The following is a 16,696-nucleotide window of genomic DNA, read 5'->3' as shown; positions in this document are numbered from 1 at the left end:
TTGGCCCTGCCTCAGCCAAACCGGTGACAAGCTTCAATGAGACTTGGGTTCTTCAGCTCCTCAGGTTTTTTTTTTTCTCTTTATATCCTTTGATTCCTCTTCTCCAGTCTGCGTTCCTGCTTTATGGCTTTCATAGACACTGGATTCCAGTTTTACCAATTCCTTTTCCTCTTTCTGCATAGGACGGAATTTTTTCCCATCCTCAAAATAGTGATAAAAGGATCCTCATTTCCACAGTGTCATCTCAAATCTCTGACTGTGGCTTGATAAAGAGTCACAATTCAGTGGCTTGATAAAAAGAAAATAATAGTTTAAGAAATAATGTTCCTTATCTTCAAACATTTCACTGTCATAGACAGCAAAATAGCAGTTTTGTGAAGAACCTATTTATAGATAACTAAAAAATTACCATATACAATAAAAAAAGAAAAGCAAAGAAAATCAAACGTATAAATTGTTCACACTGATACCCAGAGTTGTCAATTTTAAAGATTCATGTCATGATTTCTATTCTGAAATTTTCAGTTAGTTCGATAAAAAAATGAAGATGTTGAAGGCTGTGTTCAGTGAAGATGACATCCATGGCAGCACTGGGAGTTACTCATATGTGGGTAAACCTCAAACATCCATAAACATGTTTGCCTTTCAGAAGAGTGCAAGGAACAGACTCTTAGTTCCCAACCTCAATCTCAGCAAATACAAAACTTATACACACGAAAAGCTGCATTAGCTGATAACCAGTATCTTCCTGCGTACACACCAAACATACTATTATGCTTCTCTCATATATAGGCAGGACTTTGATTTGCAAAGAATTTTCATCTGTAAAATAAGAAAAAACACGGTATAAAATTTTTTTCACCACTTTCAAGTAGATCCTTTAATTAATTTGAAAGCTTCATTTAAGGAATATAGTAATTTTAGGTTTTGATAGTTCTGTTGCTGACGGTAAAAAAACCCCAAACTTTTAGGAGCTGTGAATAAAGAGGCTGGAGATTAACTTTTGAAAAAGTATACTGCAGAATTGCTGAGGGCATATCTTGTATTTTTCCCACTGAAGTTCTTTCTTCCTGAAGTTTATTCAAGAAAGATAATAGCTTATGGAAAACCAAAGTAGAAAATGTTAAAAGCCACACCTTGTGTAAAATTTGCAGAATAACTAAAACAATATATTAACTAGGTTGGTATTTTAACAAATATCTCGTTCTGGAACATAGGAAATAAGGTAGTACACAGGTGGTCAAATCTATTTGCAGGAGCTGAAACAAATTATATCTTTCAGGTTTTGTGGTCAGTTACAGCTGATCATTTGTGCAAATACAGGAGTATGTTTGTATTGCCCTAAAATAAAACCACTTTGTCATTGATGCTTCAACTTATGTAATCTTTGGAAAATAAACTGATATATAGTGCTAAAACATGTGTGAGGCATTTTCTAAAATTTCATAATTCTGATTTTTCTAGACATCTTTCATAGTATCCCAACAAGCATTATTTTAAGTAAAATTTAACAGTAACTCATACAGGATTTCACAGAGCATACGACAAGAAAAGTCAAACTTGAACATCCATCATATAATTCAGCACACATTTTATCTTCATTACAGTGTTTTTGGTAAGACCACAATGCGCTGAGGACCCAGCGTGGGTGCAAGAACTCTGTGACAACTCCGCGATGCACTGTCTCAAGATACTGCTAATCACAAGTGAATGAAATCACAAAACAAACCAAATAACTTCTTTGGGAACACCATCAACCAAATTTATAACACCTCTTAATAAAAAAGCTCAGCAGGCAAGATTTCCCACTTGCCACAAGATTTACCACTGTTTGCGGTCAGAACAGCTGGAGTCTGACTTCTACTGAAGTTATGCAGATGGACATGGACATCAGCTGGGGATCCGATACATGGTTTCTGGTATATCACTGCGCCAGTAAAGGACGATGCAGCACCAGTGGTTTTGGCCAGGTACATGCTTAACAGAGCTCTAAACACTACAGCTGCAAACAGATCCCAGTTTTGCGATGCACCACTACACCTCTGGCAGTGGCTTCAGCTTTTGTGCTAAGCAGCTGACACACACAGGGACCCTGCCTCAAGCTCCACGTCGTTCCCCACTCCCTGGTATGGCAATGGCTTGCTCCCAAACCATGAGACCGTTCCCAGTGCCAGGCAAGACAATCAGCTATTGAAACAGTCTGTGCCATCAAATCTACCTCTCCTGCCTCCTCCAAAGGGAAAGGTGCAGGCCAGATGGATGTCTTCCGTGACACAGTCTCGTCTACGGCTCCTACCTGGATTATGCTGGTGGCTCTACCAGAGAGCAGTCTCAACTCAGGCACGAGGGCTGAAGACACTGAAAACCCCCACCCCAACCAACATAGAAAAGTAACGTATTTAACTTACTCTACAATCTTAACACCTGCTTAAAAGCTACAATTACAAAAAAACCAACCAACCAAAAAACCCCCAACCAAACCAACCAAAACCAAAAAAATCCCACAAAAAACTTGAGGCTTACAGTCAATTTAAGTTGTCAAGGCTCTAGCACTCTTCCATGGCAAGATACTTGGTGGTGTAGGACACTGCAGCACCTCAGGATCTGGCTCTGAACTGTTTAAAGCTCTTGGGAATGAAAAAGTATGGCATCAAAAAGACAAGAAGCTAAAAGGTTCTGCTGAATAAAAGATACAGTAGCATTTTATTGAATGTGATGGCTTTTTTTTTTTTAATGGGATTATGAGGGTAGGATAAGGAAGGGCAAAAATGGAGTGATCAGTAAGAGTACAGTGTTACGAAAATGCAAGAGTGGAAAAGGGGCCATCACCTACTTGATTGTGATCCACAGCAGGACTCTGCTGACCAGAGAATGGCTGCAGTGCAGGAGGACAGCAGGCGGGTAAGAAAACTTGCACTGGTGCAGAACCCAACAAACAGATGACTCATAACATCCATTCCCTTCACATATTTGGATCTTACTTCCTCTGTAACAAATGTATCTCACCCCTGAGGTGAATGCTTTTGTTGGTACAGATTTTCTTCATCAGCTCCCTCTGGAAATTGGCAGGCTGAGATGTTTTTGTTATCACAGTTCATGAAGCACCCAGAAATCAGATCTTCAAGGCAATCAATTGTAATTATGTAAAATCTTAGGCTGCATCCAGCTCTCCCACTTTGCTCATGCAACTGTAACTGCATGATTTCAGTTGAACAGATTCTGCCTTATGAACAGAAGTAAGATCAGGGTTGGCCTAAAATTATGTTTCAAGAAACACAAGAAACTACACAAGAAAGATAATGTATTTGAGAACATTTTTAATAAATAATGTGACAAAAATTACTTTTCTGATTATTGGATCCTCAGTATGCAAAATTATGGCTAAAATATGAGGTTTCTTACATGAACATAATGAAAACATTAATCACATGGATTGTTCCTTTAGTACTCCACACCCTTTCTATGGAACCTTTCTTTAAAAATTAGCTAAATGAAAAATTTCAGTCCTCGGTAAACACCAAAACACTTTTTTTCTTTTTTTTTTTTTTCATTGGGGCTAGTCCTGATAGCTGTCAATAAACAAACACACATTTTTCCATTAGCACCAATGACAAAGAAATTTTATAATTACAAAAAAGATCATAAAATCTACAGACAGAGGACATCATTTGGCAAATTCAATGCAACTAATGCCTCTATTTCAGCTTTAATGATAATCCAATGTTGAGAGAGGCCACAGCAAAATCGGTAATTTTCTGTAAGTCCAGGAAAAGTGTAAAGTGTTTTGATTACGGCCCACATTTAGGTTTGTTACTTTACCGTCTGTCATCATTCAAATATTCCAAATACAAACATAAAGCATTAACAAAAAGATGAAAAATATCTCAAACAAATGCTTAACATTTTCAATAAGACAAAAGAAGGTTAATAGTTACAATGGTTTACAAACAAAGTTTAGTGATTGTGCTTTTAAAACCAAAAAAAAAAAAAAGATAAGCAGTGCATTACAAAAAAAATTAATCGCCAAGATCAAACAAAACTTCTTTAAGTGGCACTTCTTTAAGGTGAATTGACACAAGTAGAGGTCTGAGATTTGGGCCAGTAACAGTTAATGATATTACCCAATCATTATTAAAAATGTCCATTGATTTTCCTAGTTATTTTCATATGCATTGTTGAAGCTGAAAATTAGAAAAAGTTTCAGATACACTTGCTCATGCCATGATTAGGCAAATAGCAATCATATTGGCTTACTCCCTGCCTATCCCAAAGGACATTTTTAATAAGAATGTACTTAATGATGAAAATGAAAAGACAAATCAAAGTACCACCGGGGATTTAAAATGAGTACATATTTACAACAAGAGCCATCTCATCCCAAATTAATTTTATTTGCATTTGTAGAACTGTATCTGCAAAAGGTTAGTAAGAGACTGGCAGCAAACAAGACACCCAGTCTTGTATTGAAATTGCAAGGTAGTGTTTGCACCAACTGCAGACTACAGTGAAACCCCTAGAATAAAAGGAATGCTCTGCATGATGTTCACTTTGGGGATCTTTTTAATCGATACTGTATGACTTGTAATGACATCGACTGGCTCACTGGTGTACTGGCAATGTACTGAGCATTGCATTATTAGGGAGAAACCTCAGGATCCAAGGCTCTGGAATCCCCTTCTGTTCTAATCCTGAAGCAGCAGCTGGCCCAAGTACCACCAAGAGCAGCTTATCTGCCTTCTTGGACAGCGAAGGTGATGCACTTAGCATTATGGAACAGGCGAGAGCCGTTCCTAATAAGGAGAATTTACAAAGAAAGAGTAAAAGAAAAAATAGCATTCTGATGGCATGAAGAAAAGTGAAAAATTGTACACTCTGATTGCACTGAACGTTATTTCTGGCGTCAAACATCATCAGACTTGAGGCATCTTAAGTGATTTTTTTTTTTTCTGATTAGATTTTAAAAGCTTGTTACAGTACATGTTGTCTTCAGCTTTCTGTTTCCTGTATTGAAAAAAAGGACATAAATGGCTACATTAGATTTTATTATTTAAAATTTATTTCACATACTTATTAGAGATTGATTACCTTTAAATAATTATTACTACTATTAATTATGTGCTGCAACATGACTGCATGTTGGACACAATCTACAATCAGGATTTAAATTGAATTAACATCATTTGACAGAAAAAAAGAGGACGAAAAAGGTTGACGACATTAATAAAGTCTAGAATGACAAACTGTCAAGAAATGTGAAAGGCAATGTCAAGGTGTTCTTAGGTGCTCTAGATCTTTACATTATCCATATTCTTTCAAAAGTGAAAATAAAGTGCACATTTCAACACCCTACTGCTGCAAGTTCTGTTCCATGGGTTTTAGTGCTGTCACAGTTACACTATGTAATATATCACTTTTTTTTAATGTTTTTGAACAAAGGTTATTTTCTTGGATTGGTAATAACGTGAAGAGACAGAGAAATGTACTAATTTTTCTGAAGAGAAATATTTCTGATTTAAAAGTGTTTTTTCTTGGCATCTGTCTAAACACAGAAAAAAGCCTTTCTCTAGTCATTTCAGTAGTACAACTGCAGTTACCTCCATCTCTTCTTCTTCCTCTTCTCCTTGGTCATATGCTCCCAGTACCTGCATTTCTGCAACATTCCTTCGGCCTATATTTGCTTGATCTGCCCGCTGTCTGCCTCCTGATCCTCTTGATGACATAGAGCTGGAGGAGCTGGGATCTCTAGGATTATTTGATGTTGGAAACGTTGGCCTAGAATATGGCAGGATGTCCTCTGTATAATTAAATATACACATTGTTACATTTACAGGTCCAGAGATACTGCAATCCTAAAGTTTCTGCATGCAGTTGATTTATTTTACTTTTTATGATCCTCTGTAGGTTTAAAGTGATGCCTGACAGGAGTGTGAAATACAGCTTCCATAATAGCGTTATAGAAGCTTTCTCAAGGATATTTATAGCATTCTTGTGGCAACAGTCACCACAGAAAAACTAATTCATGATTACTGTCCACTTCACTCAATTTATGATCCCTGCTCTACGTTCTACAGGAAAATCAAGAAAAAACTCCGCTCCTTGTAGAATATTTTCGAGATGACTGAGTAGGAGGAAACGACATGATATTCAATGATGACATGAAAATGCATGATACTCAAAAGGAGCTCATTCCATCTAAATATTAGAACTTTCATTTCTCAGACTTGAGTTTGAAACAAGATTAGTGGGCATCTTTTAAAATTTCAGCACCGTCCTCTAAGGTAATCTTGTAATAACTTTTCTTCTCTATAGCTATCCACTGTAACAAACCTGTTACTAATGTGCCCATTGAACCAACTTACTACTCAGTTACCCTGATATTGACTCTCGATTTCTGTAGGAAGAAAGTACTCAGCATTTGTATGAATCTGTATTGAAAGTCTTAGTGAACACTTGTTAAATTCCATTACTCATGTTCCACTAATTACTAATCTTACCAACTTCCATACGTTAGATTACATCGATCAGCTCTGATTCTAATAAAGCCATGTTAGTTACTCTTTAAAACTAACGCATCACTACTATGGCTTTCTTATTTTTTAAACAGGACCATTCTGGCCCTTTTCTCTTTCACAAATAGGCAAAAATGTTCCAAGTGCCAATTACTTGGTAGAAAAGTTAAATACCTCACTTACGGATCTACTATCTGACTTCACTCACTTCCCTTACAAATTAGATAATAATTAGATAGACTTAATATAACTGGACTATAAATGTATGGTAGGGGCAAGGACACTGATCCTTACAACTCCTGAGGAGTATTTTTGTTTGGGCTTCCTCAGAGTTAGTTTTAACACGTGACGGATATAAGGAAAGCAAGATAGCAATCTATGTTTTTCATAAGCTTTTACTTCCATTTTACCCTAACGAGAACCTGCAACATGGCCTATATTAGCACTGTAGAATTACAATACACAGTGACAATTTAGCAGATCTAACTTCACTCACAGCAGCAGTGTGAAAGACCTGGAATGAGCTGGTCTGTTACCTGTGGTCAAACCCAATAGTTCAGTAAACCCAAAGCATGCAAAATAACCTTGAAGAAGATGAGTTTTTGCTGGTGCGCCTTCTCGTTTTGGTGCTTTATTTCCTCGCAGTTTCCCATCGTTCTGCTGTTCCTGGGATTCTCTCCGCTCTCCTGAATTTGTCCGCATGTCTGAATGCTGTCTCCCATCCAACCCTTCCCTCCCCTTGTAGCTCGCTCCTTTCCTTTCTGCAGATCTGTCTGTCCTTGCTTCTATAGAAGCAAGTTTTGGCAACATGACTGGCCGCACCTCCAGCTGTGATTTGGACTGGGAGGTTGGTGATTTTATAGCTGGAGGTGGCACAGGAGGGGGTGGCAAGTCTACAAAGTTGAAAAAGAATAATAATTATGATGACATAAAAAAATAGTGAAATGAAGAAATAATATTTAACTTGAAGAAACAGATGCCCTATTTACTTTTAGCCCTCTGTCTGCCCTTCTCTCCACCCCAAGAAGAATTATGTTACTGTTGCAACCGCCGATGGGCATTTTTCCAAAGCTTGAGCTTTAAACATGCAAAGTGAAGACCTCTCACTGCATTTTCAAAACACAGTATTTTCTTAAAATCATAACAAAAAGCTGTAATAAACTTTGGGCACTTGGATATTAACATATCAGTTATGGATATCAACACAGAGTTAAAGATATTAACATATCTTTGTTAATATTTATAGCTGTTGCTAAGCCCATTCAACAGCACAGCATCTTGTACTACAGTTGCTCAAGGTCTTCAGTGTACTGAGCATTAAAGCAAGTTGGTTGGGATGTAAGAATCTGTATCGCATGCAGTGCTGGTATATGTAAGGATAAATTGTATTAATTATTGCATTTTTCTTTCAATATACTAGGTTAATCTAACATTCATATCCCTGATGTCTGTGGTTATGTAATGACATAAAAAAATCCACACTCAATGAATGAACTGATATGCTATCAGGAAGAACGAAAAAAGAAAAAAAGACACAAGATTTTTGAATTTGTCTCCTTAAATTAGCACAGCATTGGGGTTCTAAAATCCTGTATATTTTAGGATAGTATTTTAAGGCACACATATATTTTATTTAGTTAAATTCTTCTATTCCTGCACTAAGACTTACAACTAGAATGTGTAAACTGTACATCAGGATACAATAGCGCTCTGTGGAATATAAAATGTGAAGGAAAAAAATTTAAGTGTCAGACAAGTAAGCAACAATAAAAAAGGGGTTCACAACAAAGCTCTAGGAAAAAATCACATGCATATAAGAGACAAACAGGTTAAAATGTGAAAGATGTTTCTGAGGTTAATATTCTCAAGTGAGATTGCTAAAAAAAAGTAACAGCACTACTGAAAAATGTAACTTCAGCATTTTATAATGGTGTGCATTCATTCATTCTTTCTACTTTCACAAAAATCTTGGAGCAGCTGTGTTTTTCAAACACGATCACTATATATACAGCTAATTCACAGTCTATCCAAGAGAACATTTCAACTGAAAATTAACTAAATAAGGCCAAGAATAAAGGTAGTACTCCCGAATAAGGAAAAAATAGGCATCTAACATATATATAGATAAAAAAATCAGATATGGCAGATGCTAGAGATTTTTGAGTGGTTTTCCAATGACACAAAGCTCAAGTGACTTGACCTAGCCCTGTGGAAAGGTGGAGCAATGCAGAATTCAGTGCTCTGTGCATGCTTATTGGGCACCATCTTCCACGTTAAACTGGTGCTGTAACTTGGAATTGCTCTTGACCTGTTTAAAGAAAGACTGGAAAATTAATCTGTTGTCTGGACTGGGATCATGAGGAAGAAAGATGTCATGAACTGCAATTCCTAAGGTTTGACGTACTTCATATAAATGAGATCTGTAATACCATTCTTGCTGCTCCACTGTCTTGGTAAAAAACACCAAAAAAAAAAAAAAGCCTCAAGCAACCAAGAAAATGCTCCTTGTTTCACCATGATTTATGACTTGAATAAGGGACCAAAACCATTTAAGAAATGCAGAAATTTCTTTCCTTCTGCTCCTTATAGCTAAGTTGGACAACTGGCCTTATATTCCTTGCAATTTGCGTAGGGTAGTTTGTTTTTCAAACTCTGGTGGTTTAGGTAACACCAGTTTTAGAGAGTAGCTAAAGGTAAACAGTTGATTACCGAGATTTAATTTTAAATTTCTACTTAACACTCACCGTTAACAGATACCTGTTAAGAAAAAGCACTGTCATTTCCAAAACTTGAGAAGCCATAATGTAAATTAGCTAGAATCTTGGAGATACTTAGTGGCTGAATCAAAATATTTTTATTTATAGTGTGGGAAACAATGAAGTAAGAAGAAAGGCAGATCTGTGGGCAATGGACTAAATGGAACCAAAACTGTAAAATTCAGTAGGATTCAGTAAGATATGAAGTAAAACAGTTTTTGGCAAGAAAGCACAGAATCACTTATATTGCATTCCTTTGTTATCCATAACTATTCAAACATGGTTTACAGAGGTAACCTCTGTCCACTATAAAACCTTTGCAACAGAACTCTGTAATTCCAGACATGGGAGTAGCATTCAAACTAGCTCTAAAAATGCCCTGTGAGCTGCAACCACTAAAGAGCAAACCAAACCACTTTTACTGTGCTGCCCAGCCCTGTGGATGCTTACACCAATATGTGCCTGCAAGTTTGGATATTTGAATCACAAGGCTCCATAGCAATGTGGTCTTAAGTGTCACTACCTGCTCCAAAAAATGTTGTTCTGAAAAAAGTATATAACCTCTTACAATTCAACAACTAGGTGAAAAATCATATGAAGCCTGTCCAAGACCTCAGAGTTTTGTGTGATATGTTCCTTGAAAGTCTACTGCAACAGACTGTGTCAGATCCAGACCAAAGCTTGTCAAGGACAGGAAGTGTTCTTCAAATGCAAAGCTGGAGATGGTGATGGTTCCCACCTTTGCAGAACTCTTTTAGTGATTATAGAACTTGGTCAAGATTTAAAAAGCAAGATATACTCTGCATTAGCCTGTGGAGATTCAAACAGTATTTTCCTTTCTGAGGAAAACATCTTTCTCACCACGTCTTCTCTCCAAAAAGGACATACTGAATGAGAAGTGGATGAAGACACTCAGTCTCAGAAGTGTAGCCTTCTGGAACCACGGCTGTTCATGCTTGGGTTTCTCATTTCCCGCTCACTGTCTCTATTAAGTTATCAGAGCACTGAACACCCTGTGTTGAGCCTGCTGATGTACAGGGAGTGTAGTTACTTAACATCAGCCTTTTCAGTCACTCCTAGAGCCAGTTTCCAACAGTTGTGGCATGGCAATGCACTGGCTGAATACCAAAGGAAAGGACAGCATCTTTCCTGCAGCCTATGAAATATAACTTGGAACAAACTACTTTATTCAAGAATTCTATCCAGCTACATAGGACAATGAACAGAGTGGTGTTAAATCTCAACTATGGAGAAGAAAGGTGCATTGATATAAAAAGTTCCATAAAAACAGCAGTAGCTCTATAGTACAGTAATAACTAAAGAAAAGTGATATTCTCTTTCGAGAACATTTTTGCAACCTGCAGGGAAACTATAAAAATCTTCATTATGACACAGTACTCCTCACTGAGAAGAATCCTTTACAGAAAAAACCCAACTTTTCAGAGGTCAACACTATTACATCCCTGTGGTATTTATTTTAACAGTTCAGATCAAAGAGAAAATCCAGATTCAATCTGCCTCCTTGAGTACAAGCTGGCACACTTCTTACTAAAAGCAAAATGGAAGCTTCCATTGTAAGGAATAAAAAATAAACCACAAAGCAACATCAAACCAATACAAAGAACTCAGAAGTATTTGTTAAGGGTCAGCTATGCTCACATGTTTTGTTCATGTCTATGTATTACTGCTGTACTGCTTCCCATGTAACTCAAGCAATTAATAGTTGCCATTTCATAGCACAGTCGATGGGGGAAACCGTCCATACATGTCTTTCAAAAGGAGCGATGATAATTTTCTAAAGGAGGACATATACTGGAATCATGGGATAAGCAAAACATGAGTGGGGAGCAACTAATTTGTTAAGTTAGTTTGGCACTGAGGTGGAGAAACCACAAATAAGCACAGAAAGATGAATTGTAAGCAGCAACAAATGAGGAAGTAGGCCTTGTTAGGCAACTCTCTTTTAAACTGTATCGGGCTGTAGATTTCTACAGTCATACCTGGCAGAAAACAGCAATTATAGATTTGATGCAATATTGGAGAAGATACATAGTGAATTTTTTTCCCTCTTGCATATTTATGCAGGCATGCAAAACTGAAGATTGTTCCTGACTTAGTAAAGCTCTGAGATCATTTAACATTCCTAGACACAGGATAACCTCAGCTACTATTATTCATGTACTGAAGTTATTTCCATGCTTTATCTTTCAAGAAACATGGCTCAAATTTTAAACAATAATTGGATGAATAAATAGATGCAGCAGAACCCAACGTGATGTATATAAGCTGTGGGTTGTTGGGCTGTAAGGTTTTTTTTGGCTGTACGTACATCAACATAACACTTCTATCAAAACATTTTTCACTACACAAAAACCTCCCTCAGTATCAACGTTTACAAAATATCTCACAATAGAATCGGAGGTAAGGACAAGTACCTGAAAATTATTATCATTCACTAACAAGCTAGGTTTTACCAGAGGTAAGATTTGCATTCCTACTTACTTTTTACCTTGCTGAAATTTGTGCTGTGTAGGTTTTTTTGTACTGCACAGGCAGAGGGAGACAAAAGTACAAACGATGCCAGCATGCATAATGGTTTAACATTCCAAAGTGAAAATTCAAGGAAATACTTGGCAGATATTCAATTGCCTTTTGTGAGAAATTCATCTGTCCTAATGTCGTGTTATTGATAACACAGCTAAGTAACTCAGTTACAGTCTCAACCAGTTAGTTGTGAAAATGTTTTTTTTTCTTTTGACACACAGAGATTTAAAAAAGAACCAGGATTTAAAATCTTGTATTAACGGTCAATGGCATAATTTCTCTTGAAAAACTTACTGAATAGAAGCAATGGCAATGTATTTTTATCTTTTTTATCTAAATGCTTACAATTCTCAGGGCTTGTAACTATTAATCAATTCAAGACTGTTCAGAAGAGACTTTCATATACAGAATTTTAGAATACACCAAAATATTCTTTTAAAAATTTCTTTCTTAAATATGTAAGTAGGTCAGGCAATGCTGAGAAGGAGGATACATCTGTTGGCTCTTGTAATGCACTCTTAGTAGTTAACTCCCTAAAATGCCAAATGAAAAGCAATTTAAAATGCATCCATTTTAATCCTTATCACCTAGTGAGCAAAGATTTTAGCAACCAATAAGGAGAACATTTCACTGCCTGGCTGACTTTCCAGGAACAAAACAACTGAGCTGAAATCTGTTCCACGTAAAGCAGAAACTGATTTGAATGAATGCTAACAGAAAATACAAAAATGTTACTACTTGTACAATGCACAGCAGAGAGCACTCTCCTTTATTGAAAAAAGGGTAGTAGCAGACCTTTTACTGCTGCATTAGTAACAAACGTGCTTTCAGAAATTCCAAAGTCTTTCACAAACCATGCCATACAAAGAAAAAAACCAGAATTTTTTAAGAATTACATACATTGCTGCTGATAATACTCTTGGCATTTTCAACCATTCCCACAAAGACTTTATTTATTTACATATTATTTCTGTCAACTAATTGTGTAAATTCTTCATGGCACTGGTATTTCATGAAACTGCTAACAAATACTAATTCAGATAATTTGGGAACAGTAGAAAATCCTTTTTATGCTAAATAAATTTCATTTTAAAGGCCAAGAAAGTAATGAAGCAATCTATTTCCCTCTTTTTAGTATTTATTCAATACTTCTTGCAACCAATAAACGCTTAAATTCAGAATACGTGCATTGTTTTACTACAAACACACGTATGTTCACCCACTAGGAGGAAAAAAAAAAAATCTATCAGGCACTGCTTTATAAAAAAGATAAGTAGCAGTGTGACATCAAGCCAAAAGAAAAACCTAAGTGTATCTGGAAAAGGTCAGTTGTGCTTAAACGTTTCTTTCATGTCTCTGTATCACTTTTCTCCACTTAAGGAAAACAATTATTAGATGTTATTTTATAGCTAATTCTAGAGGGACAATATACTAGATGTGGCTGTTAAAATGAATGGTTAGAACCTTCTAAGGTTCCAAAGATGCTTATGTAAATAGATTGAGAGGAAAAAAACAATTTTAAAAAAATATCAAAATGAAACAAGCCCTTCAACCTTTGAACTGCGTTTTATTAGATCTGCAGAAATTAAAGCCATAATTTGCTGTTCCCTGAATGACCACGCTGTATTGCACACTAAACAGATTAGCGAAGTTCTTACCTAGTTAGAAAATATGCTGAAGTAAGCAGGTGCTATATAACACAAAACAAATATTGATCACGATTGTCAAATCTATTGCAATATCTAACCATACTGCTCTATGATTTAACTTTGTATAATTACTTTCACAAAAACCTGTCATCAAATACAGGCCCATTTCTTATTTATTAGAAGAAAATGGCCACATAAAACTCCTGTCCAGATTTAATTTCTGATGTCCTAGCTGTTGTGTCTGCATCAAGGTTTGATGCTCAGCCAACTATTCAGTTAAGAGCATTCTCCTCAATAGAATAAAAGCTGATAAAATGTGAATAAAATCTTGCAAGCCGTCATTACAAGGGTCTCATAACAGTTCTGGTACGCCTTGGGGATTTACACCTTGTGTTGTCCTTTCACAGAAGCAAACATGCACAAAACCACTGTAATAACATCTTGAAATCAGATAATATTCCAACAGCTCCGTTTCACTGACAGAAGGAGCCTGGGCATAAGCCAAGAGGCCCAGGTGCACTGTGTCATGCCATTATTTAATGCAGCCTAATATCAGATAAATGCAAGTGAGAGAAAATACTCAGAATAAAGTACTGATAATATCACGGTCAACCACTCATTGCTAAATTACTTTTGCTCATCATGCTGTGAGCTATGTATTAAACTTTTTTGTCAAGTGGTAGGAGGGAGAAGTGGCTCAAAACTCTCTTCTTGTAACCCTGGATAAGGATCTATAATATTAAGCTTTCATATGATAATGGCAAATAAAGCCCCTCTTTGAAAAAAAAATCAGACTGGCAATGAAAGTCCTAATCAGATTGTGGTTGCAGAGAACCAGGAGGTGGGGAACGATGCCTTTCTTTCCTGCTCTCCCCATGCCCCCACCCCCATAAGCAAATTCAACAAACTTGACAAGATCGGTTAAGTCTTGGAGAATTTATCTTACATGAATTTCCAACAAAGCCCTTCGGTTGTTTTTTTTAAACTGGAAGGTAGTGCTTTAATAAAAGCTGCACACCTGAGGCATTTTCATTAAAGGCTCTCTCTAGACAACATCACAATGTTTGCATTATCCTCCTACACTCCCCAGAGAATACAAGCACTACCTTTTCAGCAAGAGTTGATATTGTGTGTGAAGGCATGAGAGGAGATGATTAGATTTTGCTTTTACTCACAAAGCAACCGCTTGCAACAATGCTGTGGTCAGGATTAAAAATTCATTAATGTGTCTTGTCCACCAATTCAATGGTAATTCTTTTTTTCAGCAAAAGATATATTCTGAAGGTTTTAATAGTCAGTCATGTGAATGAAGATTTTAATCCTAACCACACATTATTCTCAATGACTACTATTTGTGCTATCTGGGTTCTTAAATAATGACAGTAATTAGCCGATTAGCACACTATAGAAAACAGGTGCAAGGCTCTGGAGTGGAAGCATCAATGTACAGTATTAAGGAACTCTGGCACTTAAAATGATTACTCTGTTCAGTGTGTTTAGCAACAGGAAATACAAATCAGTGAATTCTGAAACATAATGTTATCTGTGTGGTAAAATTTCACACACACGCACTGAATGAATGTTTCGAAAGGTTCGCTGACGTTTTCACCCGTTTCAGTGGACTCACCATCTGTGTAGACTTCTCTGCGCAGATGTCCTGGCTGGTGTTTTTGCTTTTTGGCAGGTCGGACCTTCTGTATTACAACAGCACTCATGTTGCTGTCGGTAGATACAGGGCTGGTGGGTCTAGGACAGTGTGATGCATGAAAATGTCTACGGCCTGGAAATTGTTACAGAACAGTAGCTATTATCTCTCCTTATCTAAAATAAGATGTTTCATACAACACCTGAAAATACACTGTCGAACACGAATAAAACTCTCATCCTTCCTGTATTCAGTTTTAGAGCAAACTGTAAACTAAATCAAAGCATCTGCTATCCTATCAGTCAGCAGGTTGGCTTAGCTGCACAGAAGTCATCCAACTGCTTGGTAGCTGGTAGCTCCTGCCACAGGAATGTGAATTCCATCAGCAGGCAAGCCCAAACAGGCTTCCCACCCAGCGAGGTTCTGGAAACAGCAAAACACTTCACTTGCAAGATGACTTTCACCTTCCCTTGCTTGGGCAGTGTGAGGTCACTCATGCCACAAGCAAAGCAAGTTACCAGCAGGTCTCAGGTTCAGATAACCCCTCCACTGCTTTGAGTGTATTATCATGAACACATTGGGGATGTATGAATGGCATTTTACCACAGCTTACTCATAGGTAAGATTTGTCACATTTTTTTAGGACGTGTAGTCAGGTGTGGGTAATATCAATACATAAAAATCACTTCATAAGATGAACTTGACTGTTGTAAAATTATTTACCTGTAATAGTAATGGGGTGTAAAAAGACCTTTTCCAAATATGTAAGTTTATACACACATAGACACACATATTTATATGTATAAAATGGATAAAATCCTGGCCCATGGGTATGAATGAATGGGAGTTTTGCCACCTACTTCAGTGGGCCAGGATTTCATCCAGAATTACTAAATTACATCCCCTCTCACTCTACATGATGAACAGCTGTGTTGAAATGGAACAAAAGACTGTTAACTGGGAGAGGATATCAGAAATGGGAGGAAGGTTGCAAATCTGTGGAATCAGCGTGGACACAGTTGTAACAGAGTACCTCTTTTCCAGGTCTGGCAGTTTAATAAGATTGACTGGCAAAACACTCATAGATCTGCTTGAAACCTGCATCCCACTCTGCTGTATTCTTTTTTCTTAGGTGAACTATAACAATATCCACTGGGCCTAGTCAGGTTACTGATTAAATGTATATATCCAGTGTTACTAGTAACCAGTATGTTGCACAACTTCAAATATTTCAAATATCATATTTCATATGTCCAGTGGTGATTCATGACAAAAAAGAGAAGTAACATAAGCACAAGGCCATGCTGCATATGCATAATCCATAATCTAAACTGCAACTAATAACAGCTGTCAAATTACGAAACCAAACAAACCCAGTTTATCTCAATAATGTATTTTTTTTCTCATGCAGATCTGGGTGCAAATCACCCAGCAGGGTTGACGTTTGGCAGTAATCAATGACATCAAAAAATCAGGAACTAATGGAAAATAATGTAAAGCAGCAATATATTTGAACTGTTTCACCAAAACTCCTTTTCTTACTCTTCCACTAAATTGACCCTCCCCCCTGCATTTCTAAATGTTGTAAGAACA

At 36.9% G+C, this 16,696-nt stretch overlaps 1 protein-coding gene across 1 annotated transcript in view; it reads right to left on the bottom strand.

Annotated features, from left to right (window-relative positions):
- Positions 1–3,547: 3,547 nt before the first annotated feature.
- ROBO1 (roundabout, axon guidance receptor, homolog 1 (Drosophila)) overlaps positions 3,548–16,696 on the bottom strand; it is a gene marked incomplete at its 5' end in the record, with an annotated part of 114,032 nt that continues 100,883 nt past the window's right edge. Inside the window, 5 exons of the mRNA XM_010135390.1 lie at positions 3,548–3,569; positions 4,978–5,001; positions 5,595–5,794; positions 7,094–7,402; positions 15,086–15,238. Coding sequence (XP_010133692.1) covers positions 4,987–5,001; positions 5,595–5,794; positions 7,094–7,402; positions 15,086–15,238 — 677 coding nt within the window. The remainder of the gene's footprint in view (positions 3,570–4,977; positions 5,002–5,594; positions 5,795–7,093; positions 7,403–15,085; positions 15,239–16,696) is intronic.

This window comes from Buceros rhinoceros, unplaced genomic scaffold, assembly GCF_000710305.1.
Source record: "Buceros rhinoceros silvestris isolate BGI_N320 unplaced genomic scaffold, ASM71030v1 scaffold1414, whole genome shotgun sequence".
Lineage (NCBI taxonomy): Eukaryota > Metazoa > Chordata > Aves > Bucerotiformes > Bucerotidae > Buceros > Buceros rhinoceros.
Note: the sequence above shows the minus strand (reverse complement) of the source record. Positions and strands in the feature narration are given on the sequence as shown.